Source organism: Phasianus colchicus, chromosome 21 (genome assembly GCF_987193195.1).
Source record: "Phasianus colchicus chromosome 21, bPhaCol1.hap1.1, whole genome shotgun sequence".
In the NCBI taxonomy this organism is placed as follows: Eukaryota; Metazoa; Chordata; class Aves; order Galliformes; family Phasianidae; genus Phasianus; species Phasianus colchicus.
The window spans coordinates 1,123,354-1,145,679 of NC_143456.1; the positions used below are offsets into that span (position 1 = coordinate 1,123,354).

At 58.0% G+C, this 22,326-nt stretch overlaps 3 protein-coding genes across 5 annotated transcripts; 2 read left to right on the forward strand and 1 right to left on the reverse strand.

The window, feature by feature from the left end:
* Nucleotides 1-873: 873 nt before the first annotated feature.
* On the forward strand, nt 874-6,635 carry TRIM50 (tripartite motif containing 50). Of its 3 annotated transcripts, none has more exons than XM_090122781.1 (7): nt 874-1,226; nt 2,446-2,786; nt 3,762-3,857; nt 4,694-4,924; nt 5,260-5,282; nt 5,568-5,692; nt 5,939-6,635. In XM_090122781.1, exons 2-7 carry the CDS (start codon nt 2,466-2,468, stop codon nt 6,535-6,537), a joined length of 1,395 nt encoding a protein of 464 aa, XP_089978907.1. In that variant the 5' UTR covers nt 874-1,226; nt 2,446-2,465; the 3' UTR covers nt 6,538-6,635. The 3 variants fall into 3 exon arrangements, with proteins under 3 accessions (XP_089978907.1, XP_089978906.1, XP_031447836.2); XM_090122780.1 differs by having other exon boundaries at nt 2,446-2,870; nt 5,939-6,634; XM_031591976.2 differs by lacking the exon at nt 874-1,226 and having other exon boundaries at nt 2,452-2,870.
* An 89-nt stretch (nt 6,636-6,724) lies between these two features.
* Nucleotides 6,725-9,725, forward strand: NSUN5 (NOP2/Sun RNA methyltransferase 5). Its single transcript, XM_031591975.2, has 10 exons — nt 6,725-6,880; nt 6,961-7,083; nt 7,168-7,342; nt 7,408-7,516; nt 7,786-7,924; nt 8,359-8,474; nt 8,662-8,840; nt 8,933-9,137; nt 9,234-9,386; nt 9,515-9,725. The coding sequence occupies exons 1-10, from the start codon at nt 6,788-6,790 to the stop codon at nt 9,621-9,623; spliced, it is 1,401 nt and encodes a 466-aa protein (XP_031447835.1). The 5' UTR covers nt 6,725-6,787; the 3' UTR covers nt 9,624-9,725.
* Nucleotides 9,726-10,288: 563 nt separating this feature from the next.
* POM121 (POM121 transmembrane nucleoporin) lies at nt 10,289-22,122 on the reverse strand. Its single transcript, XM_031591366.2, has 13 exons — nt 21,851-22,122; nt 21,572-21,763; nt 21,302-21,466; nt 19,751-19,831; nt 19,262-19,433; nt 18,419-18,510; nt 17,573-17,643; nt 16,741-16,865; nt 16,243-16,345; nt 15,747-15,926; nt 13,792-15,435; nt 12,886-13,014; nt 10,289-12,701 (listed from the first exon to the last, which is right to left on the reverse strand). Exons 1-13 carry the CDS (start codon nt 22,120-22,122, stop codon nt 12,607-12,609), a joined length of 3,321 nt encoding a protein of 1,106 aa, XP_031447226.2. The 3' UTR covers nt 10,289-12,606.
* Between the last annotated feature and the right edge of the window lie 204 nt (nt 22,123-22,326).

The window sequence follows — 22,326 nt, forward strand, 5'->3', positions numbered from 1 at the left end:
CTCTGAGTCCTCCGGGCACATGGGTGCGGAGGGGCCCCTCCAGGCTCAGGCCCACCTCTCCTCACTGTGTCCTGGGGATGGAGCTCAGGGAGTGCCGTGGCCTCTTGGTCTCATCCTCGTGTGCTGCCTGCTGGGGAAAGCCTCGGTGCGGCCCCAGGAGCTGAGAACTGCTGTGCCCCAAATGGGAGCAGCAGTGCGTTGGGGTCCTTAGGGATGGAGCATCTCCTGTATGAAGAAAAGCTGAGGGCTCTGGGGCTGTTCATCTGGAGAAGACTGGGAAGGGGGGGAAATCTCATCACTTTGTAAATGCCTGAAGTGCGGGAGTCAAATGGATGGGGCCAGGCTCTTCTGTAGTGTGCAGCAACAGAACAAGGGGCAACAGGGAAAAACTGCAACGTCCATGCAAATATGAGGAAGAACTTCTTTTCTATGTGAGTGCCAGAGCCCTGGAACAGGCTGCTTAGAGGTGGGGGAGTCTCCTCTGGAGATATTCAAGACTGTCTGGACATTATCATGTGCAGTGTACTGCAGCGGACTGCTTTAGGGGATTGTGGGAGCTCCAAAGGTCCCTTCCAACCCCTATTATTCTGTGATTCTATGACTGTGGGTCTTCTTATGTCTTCTGCGAAACAGTGAAGTAGTTCCAGCCAACCAAAAAAAGCAAAACAAAAAAAAATCCAACAACACTCTTTCAACCAAAGAAGAGTTTTAGTTGATAACAAAGTGTTCTAGTGCAAATGTTTCCATTGATCCAAGTGGTGTGGATGACTGAAACCAGAGTGGGACTCGTCGAAACCACTCCTCAGCCAGGCAAACACCTTCATCTCTTATCAAGGTTCTGTAGTCATATGATGTGTGTTTGTACTGGTGCACAGAGCACTGGTCAGCCTTTCAGGGGCCAGGAGGAGGTGTGGTTCCGTCATCACAGCCCAGGCTGCAGGAGAGGAGGACTCACTGCCTCACTGCTGCGCACACTGCCGATGACCCTGCGGCACTTTGCAAGCAAGAGCAGCCTCTGCGGGGTTGAAGACACAATGGAGCAGTCACCAGGTGGCCAGCACTGCTCCTTGTCACATTGAGGGGCCACCGACCCCACTGCTTGCCACCTCTGCCCTTCTGACAGGGCTGAACTCTTCAGCTCAGTCAGGAGAAGCCGAGGGACATCCATCAGGTGTGGTGCACCAGGAAGAGCTGAGCCAGGGCAGAGAGGAGGCGGCACAGGGCACGTGAGTGGTGGCGAGTCGGACCTAATGGGGTTTCTTTGAGAGCAGTGGGAGCAGCTGAAGCTGGTTCCCCCGTGCAGTCTCATGTGGGTGGCTGACCATTCATGGGCTGACAATGGCGCTTTCCTTGATTCCCTGCTGAGCTCCTATAAGCAATGCCTGATAAAAGCTGAGCTCGGGTCACAGCCTCCCCTTTCCCTGGGGAAATTACCAAGTCTTTGACTTCAGGTTTATTTCACTGTGAGCAGGGAGACCACAAAGGCTCTGATGTGTGCTCTCTGCCAGCCTCTGTTCAGGAGCAGGCATGCACAGTCTGTCACACAGTTGGAACAGGGTCACCTCCAGGGCTGGGCCACCCATTGCTGCTTGTCTGCCTGGCGATGCCCTACCTGTCCAACTGCAGCAGAGCCCTTGGGACTCTAGATCTTGGTGTTTATGTCCCACCAATGCTGTGTGGAAACCAATGTTGCATGAACCACATAGTTCTTAAATAGAATGGCCATGTGTAGCTGTGAGGCTGGTGGGAGATGCAGAGATTTTGGCTTGTGTCTTTTGTGTGTGCTGGCCTGGAGTGTGGAACACTAGTGACCAGAAACCACGTTGTTTCAAGGGGGTAAACTGAAGTCACAGCCCTACACACTGTGGCTCAAACTCCCAACCCTTGTATCAGTCAAAATTAACTTTGCAAGTTGTATTGTGTAGTTTCTCTCCATCTTGAAGATGAAGATGCTGTTTGTGATTTCATTCTGCTTTTGCTCAGATGCATCACTTGAGCTAATGCCAGGACATGCAAGAGCTGAGACAATGAACCAAGGAGATCTGTAGAAATTCATACAGACCAGAGTCAGTGCTAGAACTCAGCAAAGATCGTTCTTGGCTCTGTCTCCAGCCTTGCCAAGTCTTGGCATGCAGGCAGGTCTCTCTTGGAGGGGGCTACAGGCTGACACAGCTGCCAGGCAAGGAAAGGTTCCGGATGAGGATCAGCTTGGTGGTGGCTTCTCCCACTGCAGGCAGAGCCAGGAGGCCTGACCGTATGCAGTCTCATGTAGTCAGAACACTGCAGATTTAAACAAGCATCTCACGCTATTTGTGGAGTCTAATTATAAGCTCACAACTGTCTGAACTGCTGATGGGACATGAAGGTGTTTGAGGCATCTCTTCACTTCTGCAAGTGCTGAGCTCTGTTTTTGCTCATCTGTGTTTGCCTTGCTCTTTGCATTAGGGCTGCTGGAAGGTGGCAGCATGGCTCGGAAGATGAGCATTGACAATCTGGAGGACCAGCTGCTCTGCCCCATCTGTTTGGAGGTCTTCAAAGAGCCCCTGATGCTGCAGTGTGGGCATTCCTACTGCAAGTCCTGTGTGCTGTCACTGTCTGGAGAGCTGGACGAGCAGTTCTTGTGCCCCGTGTGCCGCAAATCCGTGGACTGCAGTGCTTCACCACCCAATGTCACGCTGGCCCGCATCATTGAGGCACTGCAGAGCAGGGGCGAGACAGAGCCCACCCCAGAGTCCTGCCCAACGCACCACAATCCACTGAGCCTCTTCTGCGAGGCTGACCAAGAGGTGATCTGTGGGCTGTGCGGCACCATTGGCAACCACAAGCAGCACAAGATCACCCCTATCTCTACCGCATACTGTCGGATGAAGGTTGGCAGGCAGGGGTGGTGAGGGCTCCCTGGGGTGAGGATTATCTGTAGCAGTCTCAGCCCCGAGTATGGCAGTATTAGCATCTCCTGGCCTTCAATAAAGAGGCTGAAAATGGTGCCAGTGTGGGCAGCACGGTTCCATAGCATGAGCAGATGTGGGGCGGGGACCCCGGGCTGGGGCCAGCCATTTTTCAAGCCAAGCATGTCCCTGGCTGAGGGGATGTGTTTTTGGTGACTGAGCCGCAGTGGAGGAGAGCTGAGGGTCAGGGTGAGTCATAGAGGCCTTTCAAGATTGTCTACAAATACCATCAAAGGGAGTCTGGAGATAAGGGCTGAGGCGAGGTGCCAAAGGAGAGCAGGGAGGGAGGAAAACAGGAGCACCAGCCTGGCAGAGTAAACAGCTGGTGTCCCCTGCCCAACATCACATGAAAGCCCAAGGAGTGGAAAAGCACAGGGCCACCGTTCCCCTCACTCCTGACACCAAGGCGATAAGAGCAGGAGGCACCAGGAACGTGCCTGCCTGAGCCAGGCTCCAGGACCAGCACTGACACGGTGTTGCAGACTTGGTGCTGGCTGCAGCCACTCACCCGGAGCGTTGTTTTCATGGGATGCCAGATGTGGAGTGGAGCTGCAGTGCCCCTGGCAAGAGTAGTTGGCCAGCAGCATCCAGCACGGGGCTGTGCTCTGAGTGCTCTTCTGACTCTGGCACCCCCAAATCCTCTAGGTCAGACCAAAGATTAGCAGGATGTGCAGAACCCCATAGAGCTTAGAGAAAGCTTGGGAGAGCATGGCTTCTCGGGGCTCCTTGGGGAGCTGGCAGGCACAGGGGCAGAGCCTGCGATCAAGTAGGATGCCACAAGGTTCCTCCCCAAAACAGCTGTTGTGTTTCTAGGAGGAGCTGTCTGTGCTGCTAACCGATGTCCACCGGTGCAAGGGGAACCTGGATGAACAGTTCAGCAAACTCATCAACAACAAAATCCGCATTGCGGTGAGTTCCAAGTGCCAAAGGAGCCTGCTTCCCAGAGCTCCTTGCCTCCCACACAACCATCGGAGCAATTTCTGCTCCTGGGTCTCCTCAGCTCACTTCCTCCATTCCTCTCCCTCTTTTCTCCGTTCCCTAGGACAGTAGGCAGGGCTGTTCCCTGAGATTCCTGTCCTCCAGGAATTCTGGGGATTAAAATAGCCCTGTTTTCAGGATGGGTGACGCAGCCCTCTTGGGTGGCCAAGCCAGAGGGGTTTTCTGCAGGGGAGACATAACCTCAGTGAGTTCCTGGCAGGAGCTTGTTTGCCCACATGCCCTTGGAGATAACACATGAAGAACACCCTGCTCAGAGTAGGCTTCCCTGTCAGAATGCTGAGAATTTCACAATGAATTTGTGCTAATTTGGCTGTGTACCCTTTTTCCATGCAGTAGACATCTTGAAGGGACCTCTCTATCACTTTTTGAGGCTTGAGCTTCTGAATTGGGCCCTTTAGAAGCCAAGTGAAACTGGACCTTGAATTCCCCCAACTTAGTGCAAGGCCCAGGTTGTTCCCTGGTAGCAGAGGAATCCAAAAGCTCTTTCAAAGCTCTGATCAAGTTAGTTGGAACAAGAAGACAAAATCTGGGTGGAGAGAGGTGTATGGCAGGGGTGCCACAGTGCTGAGGGCAGCCAGGTGAAATGACATCCAGCCTCTCTGAAGAGCTGCTCTTTATTTGGAAGACAAATGCAGGGCAGCATGCTGGGACACGCAGAATTTGCTGGTGGCATCTCTGAAACTAGAAAGTGGCTGCAGGAAATACAGCAAGGCAGTCCTACAGAGCCGCTTGCTGTCTCCCTGCAGAATGAGGCAGATGTCTTCAAGTGGGTGATCCAGAAGGAGTTTGAGGAGCTGCACAGGTACATCGATGAGGAGAAGGCCACCTTTCTGGAGAGTGTGGAGGGGAAGGCGGCCCAGCTCATCACCTCCATTGAGTCTCAGGTCAAGCAGACATCAGACACCCTGCAGAGGCTGAAGGAGATGCAGAGCATTCTGGAGACACTCAGCAACGAAAGTCAGCTTGATTTCATCCGTGTGAGTGTGCCCATTAGTGACTGCCTCAGGAAGGTGGCAAGGCTCAGCCAGGCTCTCCCACCATCAGCCTCTACTCATAGCCCTGGGCCCTTCCCTGGGCAGCAAGAACCCTCGCCAAACATAGCTAGCACAGCATGAGGTGTGGGATGTAGCTGCCTTCAGTCCAGCATGGGATTCCCCAGATGGCAGAGAGCTGTCCATCAGAATACATCTCCTAGGAGAGGAGAGCCTTAGCCTCTCTGTCCCAGGACATGGACGTGTAGAGCTGTGACCATGCGGAGGAGCTGCTGTTGAGTCAGTCTATCACCACTAACTTCTTCTCTTGTGTTTTCCAGAAATACAGCTCCTACCAGTTCAGGTGAGTGATGGGACCCAGCAGCATGCAGCACCAATGGGAATGGCAGCACATAGGCCAGCGAGTACCTCAGCACTGGGGCAGCCTGGTGTGGGCACACTGCCCTGCTCACTTCTGTGGGCATTGCTGTTGTGATGGAGAGCCACAGCCAAAGCCATGCAGGCAGCCCCAAAAGAGGGCAAAAGCAGCTGCAGAGACACAAGTGGCTCCATCATATGCAGCAGAAGGTGAGAAAAGAACACACACTGTTCCCATCAACCTCTGTCATGGCTGCACTCATCTTTTCAGGTCAGAGCTTCCTAGCCTACACCCAGGTGATGCCATCTTCAGTCCCGTATCATTCAAGCCTTGTTTCCACCAAGATGACATCAAGATGACTGTGTGGAAGCGGCTGCACCGCCACGTCCTGCCAGGTACCAGCCTCCCCAGCTGACATTGCGTGGGCAGTTCTGGCTTCAGCAGCATGTGCTGCCAGGACAGACTGCCCAGCCAGCGTCCCACTGTCCTGGCCTCACTCTGCTCACCTCCAGCAGTGCTCCAGGAGCAGTGGCTGGTTCAGCATCTCATGCTGGTAGCGCCTGCTCTGGTGTTTGAGCAGTCTGCTCGGGTTCAGCAGCACGCCCAGCAGCATGCCTTCAGTCTGCCTGCTTTCCTTTTAGCTCCAGAGACGCTGAAACTGGACCCGGTGACAGCACATCCCCTGCTGGAACTCTTCAAGGGTGACACAGTGGTGCAGTGCGGGCTGTACCAGCGCCGGGACAGCAACCCCAAGCGTTTTGACTCCAGCAACTGCATCCTCACCTGCAAGGGCTTCTCCTGCGGCCAGCACTACTGGGAGGTGATTGTGGGCACCAGGAACCACTGGCGCGTGGGCATCATCAAAGGCACGGTCAGCCGCAAAGGGAAGCTCAGCAAGTCTCCCGAGAACGGCGTGTGGCTCATCGGCCTCAAGGAAGGGAAAGTCTACGAGGCCTTCAGCACCCCGCGGGCCACGCTGCCGCTGACCGCCCGGCCGCAGCGCATCGGGATCTACCTGCACTACGAGAAGGGCGAGCTGACCTTTTACAACGCCGACAGCCCCGACGAGCTCAGCCCGATCTACACCTTCCAGGCGGAGTTCCAGGGCCAGCTCTACCCCATCGTGGACCTGTGCTGGCCGGAGCGAGGGCCCTTCTCCCCTCCCATCATCCTGCCCCCTCCCGCTGCCGGCCGGCACACCCAGGGGCCCCCCGCGGCGGAGGAGCCCACCAAGCTGTAGGGCGCGGCACCGCGGCTCTCCCGGCGCAGCTCCCAGCGCGGAGCCCCGCGCCGCCGTCCTGAATAAAGCTGCCGCTGTGCTGCCCGAGCCGTGCTGCTGCGAGCGGGCGGGGGGCGGGGCCGCGGCGGAAGGGGGGCGGGGCCACGGAGTGCGCCGTCCATGCGAAGGCGGACTCGGGGGTGAGAAGAGGGCGTGGCTTGAGGCGGAAGTGACGTATTTCTAGCGCACGTGGGGCGACTTGGCCGCCGCAATGGCGCTGTACAGCGCGGCCGCTGCTGTGCTGAGCGGGCTGGAGCGTGGCGAGGGAGGCCTCAAGAGCCTGGTGTACGGCAGCGACTTCCCGGTGCGCAGCGGGGCTGGGGGAGGTGGTTGGGAAGGGGCCGGGGGCGGCGGCGCTGAACGCACGGTGCCGCCGTCCCGCAGCACGCCCGGCAGCTGTACGCGCTGGTGGCCGAGACGCTGCGCTACGGCCCGGTGCTGGAGGCGCTGCTGGACGGAGCCGAGCTGCTGCGCGTCGAGAAGAAACTGCCGCCGCTGCTGGCCAAGGTGAGGGCCGGGCCGTGCTGGGCTCCGGAGCCGGGATGGAGGCCGCGGTTCTCCCCGGCAGCGGGTGCTCACCGCCTGCCGTAGGTGCTGGTGTACGACCTGCTGTTCGGCAAGGGCCTCAAGTGCGGCGGCCGCTGGAAGGCGTTGGCCCGGCGGCACCGCGCGCGGCTGGAGGCCGAGCTGGCCCGGCTGAAGGTGCGGCGCGGGGTGAGCCGCAACGAGGATCTCCTGGAACCTGCGCCGGGAGCCGGGCCGGAAGGTGAGTGGGTGCGGGCCGGGCGCTGCCCACCGCGGCGGGGCCGGGGCTGACCCCGCACCCTACAGCCCTTCAGGTGCCGCGTTACGTCCGGGTGAACGTGCTGAAAACGTGCGTGGATGATGTGGTGGAATTCTTCAAACGCCAGGGCTACTCCTTCCTGGGCAGGGCGAGCAGGTGGGCGGGGCCTGGTTCTGTCTGGGTTCTCTGTGCAGCGTGAGTGGGTGGGCAGTGAGCCCCTGTGGGGTGCAGGTGGGTGAGCAGCAGAGAGATGGTGCTGCGGGTTGGGGTGTCCACTGGTGTGTGCCTACCTTCTGTTTGTGGGTGCTGCCTGGTGATGAAGTTGGGCAGAGATGTGGGATGGAGGGATTTCTGCACCTGGGCTCTGGAGGGCTCTGGTGCTGAATGCGGTAAGGCTGAGTTGTGTTCATCCTCTGTGTGAGCAGTGTGGAAGAGCTGAAAATACTTTCTGGGAAGAAATTCTTGCTGGATCTTCACCTCGCAGAGCTGCTCGTTTTTCCTCCGCAGACGGACTTTCATGACAACCGGCTCTATACGTCAGGACACATCATCCTGCAGGACAAGGTTGGGAGCTGGGGAGCGGGAGGCTGCAACACAGGGGTAAAAGCCACTGGCAGGGGTGGGGGCTCAGCCTTTTCCTGCATGCTCAGAACTGGGCTTGGAGCTGCTTTGCTGCAGCATTTACTTGTAGATTAAGCAGAAGCTATGAGTGCAGGCTGAGGCTGTGGGGATCCCCTCAGCTCTGCTTTCGTAGCCTGTGGGTAGGGGGTGAGTGGCTCTGGCATGCGCTGTAGGAACTCCTCATAGGGAGCTGGGCTGTGGTCATGTGGTGTTGCTCCCACCGTTTGGTAAGAGGACTCCAGACCCAGGGCTGAGTGTGGGTGGTGTGCAAGCATGTAACTCCATAACATCTGCTGCCTCCCAAGGAGGATGCGGGGATGGCTGCTGCATAAACTGCTGGCAGCCCACACCTTTTTTGGTGCCCTGTTCTCCTGCAGGCCAGCTGCTTGCCAGCCTTCCTCCTCAGCCCTTCTGCTGGCTCCCATGTGATTGATGCCTGTGCTGCCCCTGGGAACAAAACCAGCCACCTGGCTGCCATCCTGAAGAACAAGGGGTGAGTGTAGGGCTGTGCTGTGGCAGGGCCAGAACAGACTGGGTGGCCCAGTTCTGAGGAGAAAGTTGTAGGGCTGATGTGGAAGGAGCTGCAGATGCATATTGAGGCTGTGGATGCATCTGAGCAGCTTGCACAGCACGGCCTTTGGGTTGGGCAGGGTGTTCACACCCCTTGGGTTCTTTTTCAGGCATATCTTTGCCTTTGATGTGGACACCAAGCGCCTGGCTACCATGAACACCATGTTGATGCGGGCAGGGGTCACCAGCTTCAAGCTGGCCCAGCAGGACTTCCTGACAGTTGATCCCCATGATCCCAAATACAGCAAAGTAAAATACATTCTCCTGGACCCATCGTGCAGCGGCTCGGGTAATGTTGGGGATGTCAGCAATTTCCTTGCTACAGGTGTCAGCTGGGTTTTCCATGGGCAGACCCATGGGCAACGGCTGCTGTCCCTGCAGGGATGGTGGCCCGGCTGCCTCTGGAGGAGGCAGCCCCGAGTGCAGAGCGGCTGCAGGCGCTGGCTGGCTTCCAGCGCAGGGTCCTGAGCCACGCGCTGCGCTTCCCGGCGCTGCAGCGTCTGGCCTACTCTACCTGTTCAGTGCACAGAGAAGAGAACGAGGATGTGGTGCATGCAGTGCTGCAGGAGCAGGGATCGGCCTTCAGGTGCTCCTTTCCGGGAGGAACGGGCCTTGGGGAGTCACTTGTGGTAGCTCTGTGTGTTGCTGCTGGACTCAGCGCTGTCCCTTGTTCCCTCTGCAGGCTGGTGAACGCGTTCCCATCCTGGCCGTGCCGAGGACTTGCTACCTTCCCAGGGGCTGATTGCTGCCTCCGCGCCTCTCCTGCAGATACACTCACACAGGGCTTCTTTGTGGCTGTCCTGGAGCGCTGTGGGGAGGAAGCTGCTGTCCCCAGGTGCAGGAGACAGGGGAGAAGTGGGCCCAGGACTGCCTGGGTGCCCAGAATGCCTTGTCTTCTTGCTGTGAGGGCTGCAGTGTTGAAGGTGGCATGAACCACTCAACTGTCATTGCTCTTGTGTGCAGCTCCCTGCCTGCAGCCACTGAAGAGAATCTACAACAAGAAGAGGGAGTAGAGCCAGGAGCAGCTCCTCCCAAGAAGAGGAGGAGGAAAAAGCAATGTGTGAAGGTGTGAAAGAATTCTAGGAGTGTGCGGTGCCTTTTTGAGGCTGGTTTCTGGTGCTGGGCTGTGCTGTGGCCCTGGCGCCGAGTAACAGAAATAAAGCTTTTCACCAGCTGCTGGCCTGGTGAGCTTCTGTAATTCCCTGATCCAGTCCGTGGCAGTAGTGCTGGTGGTACCTGCTGCACACACAGGCAAAGGAGTGGGAATTGCTCCTGCACACGTATAGGTGCCCCCAGAGCTGGGCTGGGGCAGCCTTAGGCAATCAAATCAAACAGCAGCACAGTTTCCTTATCCTCTGGGGTTGGATTCCTCCAGCTGGAGTAATGGCATTATAGTGCTTTATAGGCCCCTAGAACTCCATACTTAACCTTTATCTGGGGCATCAGAAAAGGCTTTTGCCTTGCAGTGACTTCTCTGGTATGTGTGTGCAGTGCACCCTGTCTAGAATCTGCCCCTCTCTGGCCTTCAGGCTGACAGCTGTGTGACAGCCATGCCAAGACTCAGGTGAGGTGGGAAGGGAAGAATGCTGCCTTGCCCCTATGGCATCCTGCCAGAATGAGGAGGGAGTGCAGCACTGTGCAAAGCAGAGGGAGCTGAAAAACAGTATCCCAAGCACTGTACAGCCCTCACACAAAAGCAAACCAGACAAGAAGAGTCTTTTTATTTTAAATTGGTGACATGAGAAGCAAGGAGAAAACCATTGCCTGTTCATTCTAAATCATTACCAGCCACACCAGGAATGGTCCAAGCCTCCAGTTCTGAGTAAGAACCCAGCCCAGGGAGAAGGGAGCCTACCTTAAGCCTGGACCTGCCAAGGCTGGGGCTATGCTGGAGCTCTGCTCTCTGGAGGCAGCCTGTGCTCCCCAAGGGTGCTCTCACCTTGCTTTCTGCTTGTCAGCCCTCTCTGCACACAGGTTGTGGCTGGAACCCTAAGGAGGGAGGTTGAGAAGAGGGAGGTTGAGAAGGGGCAGCCCCCACCCTCGTGTGACCACGCAGCCTGCCAGCCATGGGCCCAGCTCCCTCCATGCCTCCACTCATCCCTTAACACTATGGCTGTGGTTCTGGACAGAGGGAGGAATTGCCAGCATCAGCTCCTCTGAGCACTTCTGCATTCTCAACCCCTAAGGGCACGTGCACCCAGCTTGGCTCCTTCAGCACTTATTGGCCACATGGGGGACCAGCCTGCAGTAGGCCCCATGTGCCCTCAGCTCTTTGTTTTGCAGAGAGGTGAGAACAGCCTGCACCAACTGCAGGGGCTGGGAGCACTCCCAGGAGAAGAGTGAGCCTGCAGCTGTGCCTCCCTGCCCTCCTCCATCAGTTGGGGGGATTGCCCCATACCACTCATCCATTCCCAGCCCTGCAAAAGCTTCTGCTCCTCAGCTTCAGGGGAATTAAAAAAAAAGTTTATTCACATCCACGTACATCACATTTGAGAAACAAGGACATATTGTTACAGCCTGGGAGGAGCAGATGGCTCCTGCTCTGGGACACAGCTGCCTTTCCCCAGCACAGCCCTGTCCCACAGCACAGCCACTGCCCCAGGGTGCGACAGAACGGGAAAACTACCAACAGCGCTGCAGTCAGCAACCTCACTGAACCAAGCTTGAAGGAATTCAAAGGCAATTTAGCTTAAATATAAAAATAAATTCTTATTTTGTTAAAAAATGTTTAAATATTTTTTTTTTTCCTTTTTAATTTAGACTTCAGCAGACACACACACTCACACGGCTCGGAGAGTAAAAAACCCGGCAGCCAGGCATTACTAGAGGCAGAGGGGAGCTGCGGGCACAGCTCTCAGCCACAGGGACCAGAGCTCCAGTCACCTCTTCCTCACTGGGCTCCCAAGGGTGATGGGCATAGGGGCAGCACCGCAGCTCCTTGGAGCTCGTAGGAACTAATGGATGGGGATGAGCTCAAAGTGAAAATCCATTCCAGTTTGGGGAAGGAACAAACCCACCACTTTCTTTGGTGGTGCCAAAGGAGCTTGAGGTGGTAACACGGCTCCAGCCCAGGAGAAAGGGTCCAGGAAGAGAAGAGGCTGCAGAGGCCAGGCCTCTGCCCCAGCTGCCTTTCTTTCAGTCACAACAAAGGGACAGAACTCACCCAGCATGAGCAGCCACGCAGTGATGCTACTGTCAACATCCAATTAGCCAGGGTGCATCCCCACGAAGGGATGGGCGCCCAAAAAAATAACTCCAAACAGCAAATCCGGCATAACCAACATGCCGCCACGCACACGGTTCAATTCTTCCTCCAAACTCGATTCAATGAGCGCATTAAAACGGGAGCACAAACAAAGCAGAACAGACAGGGCTTGAAGCGAGCGGGTGGGGGGAGCCCAACAGAGGTGGGAGGCAGCACAGAGCTGCCTGCTCCACACCCCACACCTCGACCAGAGGCTTGGCAGGAGCTGTTGAGTGGTGGCAGTGGGCTCAGCCCCCATCCACAGCTGTGTCACCCCCTGTGACACCAGGACAGCCACACTCACAGGGCTGGGCGCTAACACAGCCTCCTGCTCTGCGGAGATGGCAATGAGTGGCTCGAAGAAAAGGGATCACGTTCACCAGGCCACGAGATTCAACAGTGGGGAAAGACGTCTGGGCCTGGTGAAGACCACGTCCCGTGGCAGAGAACTGTGACAATGTAATCACAGTGGCCTCAGGCTCTGAGTGTGGACGTGCTTGTGCCATGCCGGGGGTGATGAGGGTTGGGGGGGGTTCAGAACATCTATAAGAAGCAACAGGGAAAATTTACACGTTATGAAACATGGCAAAACAAAGGGAGGGAGGAAACGTGGTGGATATGTACAGAGGTTCATCCAGCCTTGGCTGTGGAACTGTTCAAGTAAGAAGAGTTTGGTTTATCTTGTCCCGGCCGGCATCCATGAAGGCACGGCCTGGCACCATCGCTCATGTGCTGGGGAGCGCTCTGAGCAGAGCCCCTGGGGACACACTGTGCTCCTTGCACAGCCAGCAGCGGGGCTCTGAGCCCCAGGTTACTTTTTACGGGTGTGCTGTCGCCGTGCCTGCAGCCGCTGCCGAGCACCGGTCTTGGATCCTGCCCCAATGGAAAATGCTGGCGTTGATGGACCTGGAAGCAGAAAGGAGACACAAGTCACAGTGCAGCCTGGCAGAGGGGAAACTGAAGAGCTGGCCTCCTGCAAAGCCTGCTCATTAACCTGTCACACAGAACTGCATCACAGCCAGCTCACACAGCCCAGCCCGGCCCGGCCCCACTGCCATCCCATAGCAGCCCACCAGCCCTGAGCTCTTACCAAAGGAAGTGCCCACTCCTGGGAAGGCCGAGGCAGGAGCGCTGGGCGTCCCGAAGGAAAGGCTGCTGCTGCCACTCCCCACTGCTCCTGGGACAGGCGTGCTCTGCCCAAAGGTGGGGGCAGGAGTTCCTGGAAAGTAACAAACTGCTGTGAGTTGGGCTGAGTGCAGCCTCTGGTGGCCAGCAGCACCCAAAGGCACCGGGATGCACAGATTTCCTCCAGGAACTGAGGCCAAGCAGCCCCACCAGGCACAGCCTCTTCACCCAAGAATCATAATCCCTCTGCCTTCCCACAACAGAGGGAGGCACAAAAGCTTCCATCTTTCTTGACCAAAAGTTCCTGAGCATGTGGGCTGCAACTCCATGGGAGACAAGATGTTTCCATGAAAGAACACCCCAGAGAGCCAGCAAGGAGACTGCAATCACTGGCTGCAAGGAGTTCTGCTTGCCAGAAAACTCTAAATTGATTACTGTGAGAGTGATGAGGTGCTGCAACAGACTGCCCAGAGAGGTTGTGGATGCCCCATCCCTAGAGGTGTTCAAGGCCAGATTGGATGGGGTCCTGGGTAGCCTGGTCTAGCATTAAATGGGGAGGTTGGTGGCCCTGTATGTAGCAGAGGGGTTGGAGATTCACGATCCTTGACATCCTTTCCAACCCAGGCCATTCTGTGATTCTGTGTGATTTCAAACATCAGCAAGACTGTGGTTTCACAGGCAGAAGAGCAGCTAGCTGGGCTCAGCAGAGGCCTGGCACATTTAGAGGGGCCAAGGGGCACCACACTGAAGGGCTACAGACCCTTCCCCTCCACCACTGAGAGCTGGGGATCTGGGAGCACATGCTCCACAAGCATCACCCCTCAAAGGGCTGCAGAGCCCGTGGAAAGGGACAGGACAGATAGCGGCTCACCTCCAAACACGGGCTTGGCATCAGGTGTGCTGGGCACAGTGAAGGCGAACGGCGTGCTCTGGCTTGGCGCTCCCAGCGTGCTCTGCGTCAGGGAAGAACCAAATGGTGTGGCAGCTGCAGCTGCTGCGCTCTGCCCAGCCCCAAAGCTGAAGGGCACTGCGGGTGAGCCGCCGCTCAGGGCGGGTGTGCTGAGCCCAAAGGCACCGGCAGAGGGGCCTGGCTGGGTGGCTGCCCCGAAGGTGAAAGGAGACGGCGCAGTGCCGAAGATGGCGGTACCAACGCCGCTGCTTGTGGTCTGAGTGGCGGAACCGAAGCTGGCTGTGGTAGAGGTGGCTGTCCCAAAGGAGAACACCGACGTGGTGGTCCCAAACGCCGCCTGGGTGCCGCTGGTGCCGAAGGTCGGCGGAGCGCTGCTGCCAAACGCCGGCTGAGCGGTGGACTGGGCTGTGGGTGCCCCAAAAGTGAATGGGGGAGCAAAGCCGATGGGGCCCGCAGTGGGCTTGCTGGCGGGCAGCTGGCTGTCTGCAGCACCGGCACTGAATGCGGGCTGGCTCGCTGCCCCAGAATACGGCTGCAGTGGCTTCACATTTGTGCTGAAAGTACTGCCAAAAGCTGAACTGGAGGAGCCAAATGTCAGCGCCGGTTGGCCTGTGGTGGCCGGGACAGAAGATGTCAACGTGGTGCTTCCAAATATGCTGAAGCCCGCAGTGGTGGTAGGTGCTGTTGAGTTAACAGGTGCTTGGCCAAACGCAGGGCCTCCTGTGACGCTGGTGGCAGCAGAGACAGTGGCTGGAGCAGGCTTTCCAAACTGGAACACTGGGGCAGCAAAGGTGGGTGCTGTGCTGGTGGCAGAGCTGGACAGGCCACCAAACATGAAGGGCTGCGATGTGCTGGTGGCAGCGGTGGCGGTCACTGTCAGGCTGGTGCTGGTGGAGGCAGGTGGGTTGAGACCAAAGCTGAACACTGGTTTAATGGTGCCATCCGTGGAAGAGTTGAGCGTGGTGGCAGTCGTAGCTGCGGTGGTGAAGATGACGTTTGGCAGAGCTGTGAATCCCGCCAGTGTGGTTGTGGAGGCTGCTGGCACATCTGCAGCTGAAGCTGGCTGTGACAACGGTTTGAAGGCAAAAGGAGAGACCTTTGCTGGAGATGAAGTCGCTGTCACGCTGCCAAAGATGGGCTTGAACATGGTGGTGGTGGAAGGCGCCGAGGAAGGGGCTGAGCTCACAGACACAGTGACTGCAGTAGAGATGACTGTTGTAGCCGGTGCTGCGCTCTCACTTTTCGGCAAAGCACCAAAGATGGGTTTGAAGACAGGGGTCGTGGTGGGCACCACAGCGGCTGCAGTCACTGCCGGCTGGCTGGCAGGAGGGGAACTTGGTGCCCCAAAAAGGATGTTCGGCTTCAGCATGGAGGGAGGTTTGCTGGGGGTTGGGCCCAGCTCTGTGGTTGCGGGAGGTGCCACACTGCTGGCAAGCTGTGACCCCGAGGCAGGGGAGACAGAAAGAGCAGCCGTGCTTAGCACAGACACAGGCTTGGTGTCAGCAGAGGTTGCAGGTAGAGAATTTGACTCCAGTGACACAGCAGGAGCAGGCAGCTGTGATGCTGATGAAGATGGCTGGAATGCTATCGCAGCTCCAGAAGAGTCTGGAAAGGTGAAGATATAAGTTCAGGTTTTTTTTTTTTTTTTTAGGGATAAGGAGTAATGTATAGAGAGCTTTTCTGCCGGGCAGCCACTCTGGTTCTGCAAATGTTCCCAGAAATGCAGCCCCTTGCACTCCCACAAGGTCACACCTGGACCATTGGCTGCACCCCCCAATTTGCCCTCCAGATTAAGGGCCAAAAGAGCATTTAAATAGGGATCTTCCAGCCTGCCTCCCCCAAAGGGAATACAGAGCTGCTGCTGAATCTGGCTTGCTCTGCCACAGTCCCATCCCACTGACACCTTTCCTCCTCACCTGCTGGCACAGGTGCAGCCTGGCTGCCCTGCATCTTCTTCAGGCTGTCCAGGAGCAAGTTGCTGCTGGCTGGGACAGGAGCTGTTGACACAGGCGTTGAGGAGGTCCCTGTGGTCACTGTGAATGCTAATGGCTTGGATGCAGGCATGGTCTCTGCAGTGGTGCTACTGGGGACTGGATCTAACAGAAGGAAGCAAGAAATCAGCATCTCTAAACCCGCTGTAGAGGACTACCCTTAGCAAAGCTTCTCCAAAGGTAGGAAAACCACACCAACATCCCACTGCTCTGGTCCTGGGGGACTTCAGCCACCACCCTGCAGGCTCTGGGACACAACCACTGTCTTGGGTCTGAGGGTGCTCAGAGCCAAGGACCAGGCAGGACTCGCATGGGAGCATCCCTGGTCTGTGCAACAGATGCCCCAATGCCAGCTAGCCTCATTCCTGGGTTCCTACCCCTCCCTGTTTCCTGCTATACCCCAGGTGCCCACAGCTCTTACCAGCTTTATCCTCCAAGACTTTGTTGAACCACTGCAACGCTGCCTTCTTCTCCGCATCCAGGTCCTCCGACGTGATGGAGTAGCCCAGCTGAGGCGGCGGGGGCTGCCAAGAGAGAGCAGCGGCTTAGCTCCTTCTCAGGGAAGCCGGCAGAGCTTCTCTGAACGTGTGGTGAAGGCTGGCCGTCGCAAGACCCGTGACGCAGCTGGTTCTGCCGCAGCACGCTACCGCGGAGCTCCGGTCCCCACTCCGCAAGACCCCGGCTTGGCGCTGAGGGCACGGCCTTCCCCAGGCCATTACCTGGTCCGGCAGCAGGCGGCACAATCACGCACAGCCCACCAGACACTGGGGCTGGGGATAGCGTCACTTCCCACTCCGCCAAGGACAGGGCCTCCTTCCTGAGGGCAGGCAGGTCAGTCTCCCCCCAGCCCTGCAGAAATTGCAGTGAGCACATTCTATCTCCAGAGGAGGGCAAAAGGGGTTGCGAGACAGCGACGTACCAGCGCCAGCTGGTCCCCCCGGCGAGACGACAGCAACTGGATCTTCCGCTTGCGCTTGCCACTGCTCCCCGACGCAGCTGGAGGGCTCAGGGAACCGCGCTTCCTCCGCACAGGTGTCTCCACCACTGCTGAAGGAGACAAGTCAGAGCCAGCTCTGGGCAGAGGAATAGCCTGGCTCGTGCCAGGAGGGCCGTCCCTTCCAACTCCTCTCCAGATGACCCAGTCTGAAGGCAGAGCCAGGGATACAGCTCTGAGCTGAGGACAAGGCTGCAAGAGCCTGAAGAGCAGCTGTCTGCAGCACATCCTGGGGCAGTCTGGTACAAAAGCCTGCTAGCCTTTAGCGGGGCAGTAACTCCTTCTCCACTTCCCAGATTGCCCCTGCAATCTGCCTACCTGAATCACAGACCAGGCAGGCTACACATCTAGCGCTGCACCACAGGACCCAGGCAGGTAATTGTGATGGACACAGGATGTCCTGTTCGTTTAGGCTGAGAAAGCATTGGAACAGGCTCAGCCTGGAATATGGTCAGGGTTCTTTCAGCAAGGCACACCTTGCCCCAAGGCTGACAGTAGGTCCTGGGTCAGCTGAGGGGGTCCCTCTTGTAAGCCAGCCAGCTCCCATGCATCTGCTGGTGCACAGCATCCCTTGCTCATCACTTGGAAACCCACTGAGGGCAGCAGAATTGCCACTACCCCTAGACCAGCACACTCCAAGTTGCCAGGTGGCATCTCAAGCCAATCCTACCTGCAGACCTAAGAGATGTCCCACCCCACTGCTTGTATACTGACGCCCATCCAATCCCACACAGAACTGGTGTCAGCTTATGCTCACCTTTCTCTGTCTGCAGCTCCTTATCTGATTTCACTGGGGTGGAAGTGTTGGAACGATGCAACTCCTCCTCCCTGCACCAGTGGGAGAAAGTCAGTTAGGATCAAGCCTCAGATGTGGCCCCATCCCCCAAGAGGCCAAACACATGACAGAATCCCACCAGCAGCCCTGGCCCATGAAGCAGCCATCCAACAAACCCTGAGACAACATGGGCACAGTCCTGTGCTTCCTGCACTGGCCTGAGAGCAGCTGAAGGCAGAGAGCTGCTTCTCCCTCTAAGCCCACAGCCCAGAGTCTACACACCCCCAGTGTTCTGCAGGATAGATCAACCTCGGGGTGGCAACCAGCAGTTCTGGATGGGAAATGCCACTACTCACAGGCTCCTCTCCTTTCAGTGCACAAGGCTGTGTCAGTTTTGATTCTGACTGAAGCTTTTCCCATTGGAGCCTGGTCCTCTGAGCCAGGACAGAGGAGCACAAGGGCTTGCACTACAAGGCAAGCCCTAAAATTCAATCTTATTTTACATATTTTGTGTAGCTCAATTACCTCTGAGGAGACAGCAATTAATCAGAACCTGTCTCCTCCTGAGTTCTGGCAGCTTGGAGCAATTTCTGTGCCACATTTCTGTGGCAATCTCTCAACACTTCCATCTCTAACCAAGTCCCAGAGCAGGGCAGGGATGAGGACAGCTGTCAGGACAGCAGTGTGACAAGGTGGCAGGGACCTGAATTACTGCAAACCCAACGGGATCACCACACTGGTGGGCCACCAGCAGCCAAAATTTCACAAACAGTCCTGGTGGGACAGTGTCTGCCCTCCTCCCAGCAGGCACAGCGGGCGGCTGGTTACCTGGCTTTCTTGAGAGGCCACTCTGGTGTCTGGGGACGGGAGGATGCGGGGCTGGACAGCGGGGACACGCTCACACCACTCCTCTTCCACAGCTGGAACCCAGAGAGAGCAGTGACTCAGTGCACAGGCAGGGAGGGAGGAGAGCATTCCACTTTCCTGCTCACTTGTATGCTGAATGCCTCCTCCCAGAACTGCACCCAATGAGCTCACAGCCTCAGCTTCCCTCCATCACTATCAAGTTCCCATCCACCTTCCGTGGAGCGCTGCAGGGTTTGCTCACACTGAAGGCAACTTGCTTTGTGAGCAAGCAGCCTCTGGGCCCCAACAGCCACAAGGACAGGAGGGGGAATGCTGCTGACCAGGTATAGTCATGGCCATCATGCAGCACAGGCAGAGCTGTCTGGTGGCCTCAGGTGCTGCCACCTGTCCCTGCCAGAGGACAGATCGCACTCCAAGGATTTCAACCTCACCCCTCTCAGACAAAACCCACCCTTCCCAAGGCTTCCTCTGTGCTATTTTTCCCACAGAGACAGCACAGCTCTGCTAGCCACGATGACGTCCCACCATCACATCCACAGACCTGCCTATTCGAGCAGTGTTTTACTACATCTCTGCAGCTGCCAAGGGGACCTGGGTCAGAGCAGGAACACACGGCTGTGATCCATGCTGAAAAGGTGGCAGCACACCAAATGGATTCTTTTTACCTCCTTCCTTTTCCCTAGATCTTGTCACCCCAATGACACCTCCTCATGCCACAGCTGGTGCCAGGTTTGAATCACACAGTAGGTTGAGCTGCTTTGTGCCACACATGGCTGCAGTGGTGCTCTCAGGAGCGCTTCCTACCTGTGTCAGGCCCCGGCTGGAGCTGTATGAGCTGGCAATGGCATTGCGCAGGGAGCTGGGGATTCCACTAGTGTACGTATTGTTGAGAGAGCTCATGGAGGAGGTGCGTGACCTCTTGTTTGAGCAGTCATCGGGGCACTGCGAAGCAAGGCCTCTCTTCAGAGAGCCAGGCCTGCAGAACATTAAAGAAGATTTCAGCATCTCCCCACCATCCTACCCATAGGCCTATTCATTGCAGGGCACGTCGAGGAAGCAAAGCAGCTCTTTTTCAGAGCACAGAGCTCAGGAAGAGATCCCTGCAGCAGTGCAGCCCCATGGCCCCCAGCCTGCACCCACTCAGCACAGCTCCAAGGCCAAATGATGCCACGAGGTACGGCCACTGCCATCCTTTGCAGAAGCTGGGCTCCACCAGCACCCTGTCCAGAGCCTGCAGGCTTTCATACTCATCCCTCAGCTAACACCAGTGTTTTTGGCCTGATGGGCACTCACTTGGGTATGAGAGAGGCGGGGGCGCCGTTGGCAACCAGGGGCTCGAATGCTGACTGCCCGCTTCCGCTGCTGTCATGGCGCCTGCAGGAGAGAGAGCAGAAGCTGTGACAAGGAGGAGGCAACAAGGAGGAGCACGTGCTCCCAGCCTGGCCACAGGACTCCCCCCAGGCAGGCTTGGCACTGGGAGAGCCCTGCTCTTTTGCCACCTAACACCTAGGACATCCCCATTCCACCATCCAAGTCCTGCAGATTTTCCCTTCACCCAGCCCTGTGTCACTGATTCTCAACCCCAGCTGCTTCCCCCCCAGTTCCAGCAGCTCCATCAGCTGCTTCCTGTGCTGAGTAGTTTTGACTTAAAGACATCTTTGCTCAAATCCATTATTCAAAGTCAGAATGTTTCAGAGAGGCTGAGCTGCACATTTTTTGAATGGATCGGAGCTTTATAGCTCAGATCTCCTACCCCTTCTTAGCCAGCACCCTGAACGGTTTGAGTCAGAAACGAAGTCCTCCCCTCCCACAGCGAAACCTGGAGGCCTTACAACAAGCCCTGCCGTTACACTGTGCATCAGGGGGCATCAGGCAAGCCCTATCATTCAGCCCAGGTCCTCTCAGCCCTGAGTGATCTGATCCCACTGCACAGCTGATCCAGTGCTCTCCAGCTAATGCAGGCTTCTTTCTGCTCTCAGACATTACAGGTTTTCTACCTGTAAGCATTCTTCATGCAGGCCAGTTGTCAATACCTTCAAAACGACTGGCTTTTGTGACAAATACAAATATTTGCATGTTGGAGAAAAAGAAGCTTATGCACCCATCCTGCATCATCCAGCTCAGCTCCTGTGGGGCTCAGACACACCAAGCAAAGGTGAATGTTCAGGGAGAACAGAAGCAAGGCAGTGTGTTGCACAGGGAGTCACGCAGGCTGCAGCAGAGCTCAGCATCCAGGACATATGCCATCCTTCCAGTGTGCTGAAAAGGCACTACAGCCTCCTCTCTTATTGCTCAGAGCTGGAAGTCGCCGACCTTGACTAATGGAAACAGAAGTCTCCCTTGTTGTACCTTTTGCCTTTCCTTGCTTTTGCTGGTTACGGCACAGGAAGCACAATGAGTTTTCAAAGTGCTGTGCTTCTACCTGGAGCCCTAACACCTGGTGAGAGCAGCAACCCCCGACAGGCAGAACTTCAGCCTGCCCCAACACAAGCAGCTCCCCAAAAGCCTGAAAACGCCATGGGGACAGCAGTCATCTCCCTCCAGCGGAGGCTCCTTAGGAGGCTCCTCCTCCAGGCATCCCTAGGCCACCTCCACACCTCTCCATCCCCAGTGCCGTGGGGCACACACCTGACCCACAGACATGCCCAGACAGAGGCTAAATCACATCCTTTTGATCTCAAGGGAGAGGAGGAGTGCCAGAAGGATCTCTGACCCGGCCGAGAAGGCCATGCAAAGGGCACACGGCCCCAGACGCAGTTCAGGTGCGCGCAGCATCCATCACCACCGAAGCGCTGGACCCTGTTCAACCTTCCCAACACGCGGGTGGCACTGCCGGCTCGTTACCTTCGCTTACTCTCCTGATCGTTACCCAGCGCCTGCTGCTCCTCCTCCTCCTCCTCCACCACCCTCTTCCTGCTCTCCTTGATGGCGTTCAGCACCGTCTCCTTCGCGCAAGGGTCCGGGCTGCCGCCGGGCAGGAGGCCGACCGGCGAGAGGAGCCGCTCCAGCCTGGAGGGAGGGAACGCGAAGCGGGGTGAGCGAAGGGGCGGCCGCGGGAGAGCCCGCCGCGACGAGCCCCGGTTCCGCCCCGCGGCGTCCCCGCTCCGTACTCACACGGGGCCGCGGGCGGGGCCTCCCGGCCGGCCGATGCGCACGGTGACGGGACTGCGGGCCGGGCCGGCGCGGCGCGTCCAGGCGGCGCTCCTCCGTACAACGCCGTCCCAGCAGGCGGCGGGCAGCGCGCCCGGCACGGCGCTCCGGGACGGCGGCAGCGGGTAGCGGCGGCGCGGGGCCTGCGGCGGAGTGCTGCGGGCACACGGAGCGCTCAGCGACGGCCCCACCGCGCCGCCTCCCCCCGGCTCCCCGCCCCGCCCCGCCCGCGGCCTCGCTTACCACGGCCCCGAGCCCGGGCGGCGCGGGACGGCCTTCGCGAAGCGGCCCGAGGGGGCGGCCGGGCCTCCGTTGGCGGCGGCTTTGGCGGGCAGGCGCGGCGCGAGCGGGCCGGGCCTCATGGCGCACCAGGCCCCCGCCGCGCCCAGCGCCGCCGCGCCCAGCAGCGCGCCCCACAGCGCCAGGCAGCCCAGCGCCGCCAGCACCAGGCCCAGCGCCGCCAGCGCCGCGCTCCGCCGCCCCCACGGCCCCGCGCCCGTTCCGGCCCCCGCCATCCCGCGCCGCGCCGCGCCGCCCGCCAGCAGCGGCAACCCGGCATGCAGCGCGCGGGCGGGCGGGGCCTGCGGGCGGGGCGGGGCGGCGGCGCTGCCTCGTGGCCGGGGGCGCCGCTGTGCGCGCGTCGCCGCGCGGCGCTCCGCTCCCGGCTGGGCTGCGCGTCCCCGTCCCCGCTTCCAAAACCCGCGTCCTCACCGCCCTCG